This window comes from Ammodytes marinus (genome assembly GCF_949987685.1).
Source record: "Ammodytes marinus genome assembly, contig: scaffold_547, whole genome shotgun sequence".
Taxonomy (NCBI): domain Eukaryota; kingdom Metazoa; phylum Chordata; class Actinopteri; order Uranoscopiformes; family Ammodytidae; genus Ammodytes; species Ammodytes marinus.
Window position 1 is genome coordinate 7,501 of NW_027648129.1, and position 2,500 is coordinate 10,000.

Here is a 2,500-nt window from a genome sequence, read left to right on the forward strand (position 1 = left end):
TCCCTGGAACACTGTTTGAAGTTAGAAAGCTTCCTGAAAAGTTACTGTTTCACTGTTGTTGTTTACAGCAGCAGGGCCCACAGTTTGGTTTACAAACATATTCTAGTCTTAACGTTTGGTTCCAGGTTCCTCAAAACAATTAGATTTATGATGATAGAATAATTCAATACTAAAGAATTACATGTAGAGAAAATATGTTTAGTAAACTAACTGCAGGCTCTGTGAATGTAAACAAACCCCCCTCCTCTGAAACTACACACTGACCCTTTAAACTACACACTGACCCTTTAAACTACACACTGACCCTTTAGAACATATGTTAAAAACTTGTTACATCTCCATGTAGCACTGACATGTGTGTGTGTGTGTGTGTGTGTGTGTGTGTGTGTGTGTGTGTGTGTGTGTGTGTGTGTGCGTGTGTGTGTGTTTGAAGCAATAGTACTGACGTGATTCCTGTTGTGCTGATTTTATACCTTCATGGTTGAATGCACTTAATGGAAGTCTCTTTGGATAAAAGGGTCAGCTAAATAAAATGTAAAGTAATGCAATGAAGAAGTCTTATTTTTAACTTTAACTTACCATGGCTGCTATCGCACAGTCTCGCTTCCGGTTTCAAGGGGAAAAAAAGTTGAGAAATCTTCCACAATCTAAAAGGTGTTCCCGAGATCCCGGTGAAAACAGCCCAGGTTTCGTATAAGCCCGTTCCGTTTCGGCTCGACTCGGCGGTGTTCGGAAGCACTCGTGTTCCGCTCGTTAAATTTAAACGAATTCTGTGAATCTAAAAGTCATGTTGTTCTTATTTCTCCGGTTGGTTTTTCCTTGTGTGTTTGTCTCGCTTCAGTCTTCAGACTCTCAAACTGTCTGCAGGTGTGGGCAGGTAAAGCCCCGCCCCTACACACCATACACACACACACACACACTGCCGCGGGGAACTCTGGGAAATGGAGTCCACACACAGAAACAAGCTAAAGAGACTATGCTGCACTCTAGTGTTCAAAAGCATCACACGTTTTTAAACCAGAAAATATAGGTCAATACTTTTACTGTCAAATAATTTGCTAAGTTTTTATTAATTGTTTATTTTAACATTATAAAACATACAGTGTATTAAAATCGGATAGTTAAAGCTGAGCTATATGATTTCTGATTGGTCAAAGTTAACATTTAGGGCGGCAGTGGCGAAGTGGTAGGGAGTTTGCCTCTGGAGTGCAGGGTCGGAGGTTCGATCCCCCGTCTCCCCACCACATGTCGAAGTGTCCCTGGGCAAGACACTGAACCCCGAATTGCTCCCGATAGTTAGCTTAGTTAACTTAGCACCCTAGTGCTAAGCCTACCCTGCGTGGTAGCTGCTGCTATCGGTGTATGAATGTGTGTGTGACTGGGTGAATGTGTACAAAAACAATGTAAAGCGCTTTGGGTCTGTGATAAACGGGGATAAAGCGCTATATAAGTCCATTTACCATTTACCAACATGAGCTGTACACTTTGACCAATCAGAGCGAGGCTCCGATTCTGTGTTCTTATTGGCTGTTGTGACTGTCCATTCACTTTGGCACTGACTTTGTTGGTGTGTAGAGCGTGTCAGGGAGGGACCATAGGGGAGGGACCAAAGAGAACAAGTGGAGCGGTTGAGGTATTTGGATTTGAGTCTTTATCCCAACTGCCATTTTCTCCCCAAATCCTCCACCCCATGAATCTGATAAGACTTTGCTTTATTCTGTGAATTATCTTTAAACTGAATCACCAGATTTGAATGTTAAAGTTGCTCTGAGGAACTTCCAGTGTGTGTTAATTCTAGCGCCCCCCTTTGGACATAAAGCGGTAGTGTTTTAACTACGCCAGCTGTTGTTCCTGGGTGAGCGTATACCCACGACAAAGGCATTAAGAAAAACTATATAAAAATAGCATTCTTTGCACTGATGGTCTGGTTTGCTGTTACATGTAATTTATGATCATCAGAGGAAAAATGAGACTGTTTCAGAAATATTTAAAAGTTCCTCGTAGCACCTTTAAAGATATTTTTTTTTGCATTTTTATGCTTTATTGATAGTGTAGAGACAGAGTTGAAATGGGGCAGAGAGGGGAGTGACATGCAGAGAACGACCGCGGGCTGGAATCGAACCCGGGTCCGCTGCTGGCCGAGGCCCATGGGGGGGACGCCCTACCAACTGAGCTAAGGGCGCCCCTCAGCACCTTTAACTATGATGAATAATCTCATAATAAACGTGAAGGCAGGTATGCAGGCGGACATGTTTTAATGGGGTCAGAGTTCAGAGGTCAAACAGGTTAAAACAGAAACACGGGGTGATGGTCCTTTAAATAAACCGTCCTCCTGCAAACAGTCACATGTCAACACTAAAAACTGGGCTGCTCTCTGATTGGCTTAGAGTCCGGCTGAGCGACCAATCAGGCGCCTCTGCCCAAATATGGAAAATAAGGAAGTAGATGGAGACAGAGAAACACACACACAGGCGCGCGGACAAACACACACACACACTGT

The 2,500-nt window shown here is 43.4% G+C and overlaps 1 protein-coding gene and 1 long non-coding RNA gene across 2 annotated transcripts in view; both read right to left on the bottom strand.

Annotated features, from left to right (window-relative positions):
- Positions 1-852, bottom strand: part of LOC307271005 (unconventional myosin-If-like) — a gene marked incomplete at its 3' end in the record, with an annotated part of 8,282 nt that extends 7,430 nt beyond the window's left edge. The window contains exon 1 of the mRNA XM_080054889.1: positions 580-852. Coding sequence (XP_079911015.1) covers positions 580-582 — 3 coding nt within the window. The remainder of the gene's footprint in view (positions 1-579) is intronic.
- Positions 853-2,264: 1,412 nt separating this feature from the next.
- Positions 2,265-2,500, bottom strand: part of LOC307271004 — a 4,567-nt gene continuing 4,331 nt past the window's right edge. Inside the window, exon 3 of the long non-coding RNA XR_013845577.1 lies at positions 2,265-2,500. This exon is cut by the window's right edge and continues 1,882 nt beyond it. This is a non-coding gene — a long non-coding RNA (uncharacterized lncRNA).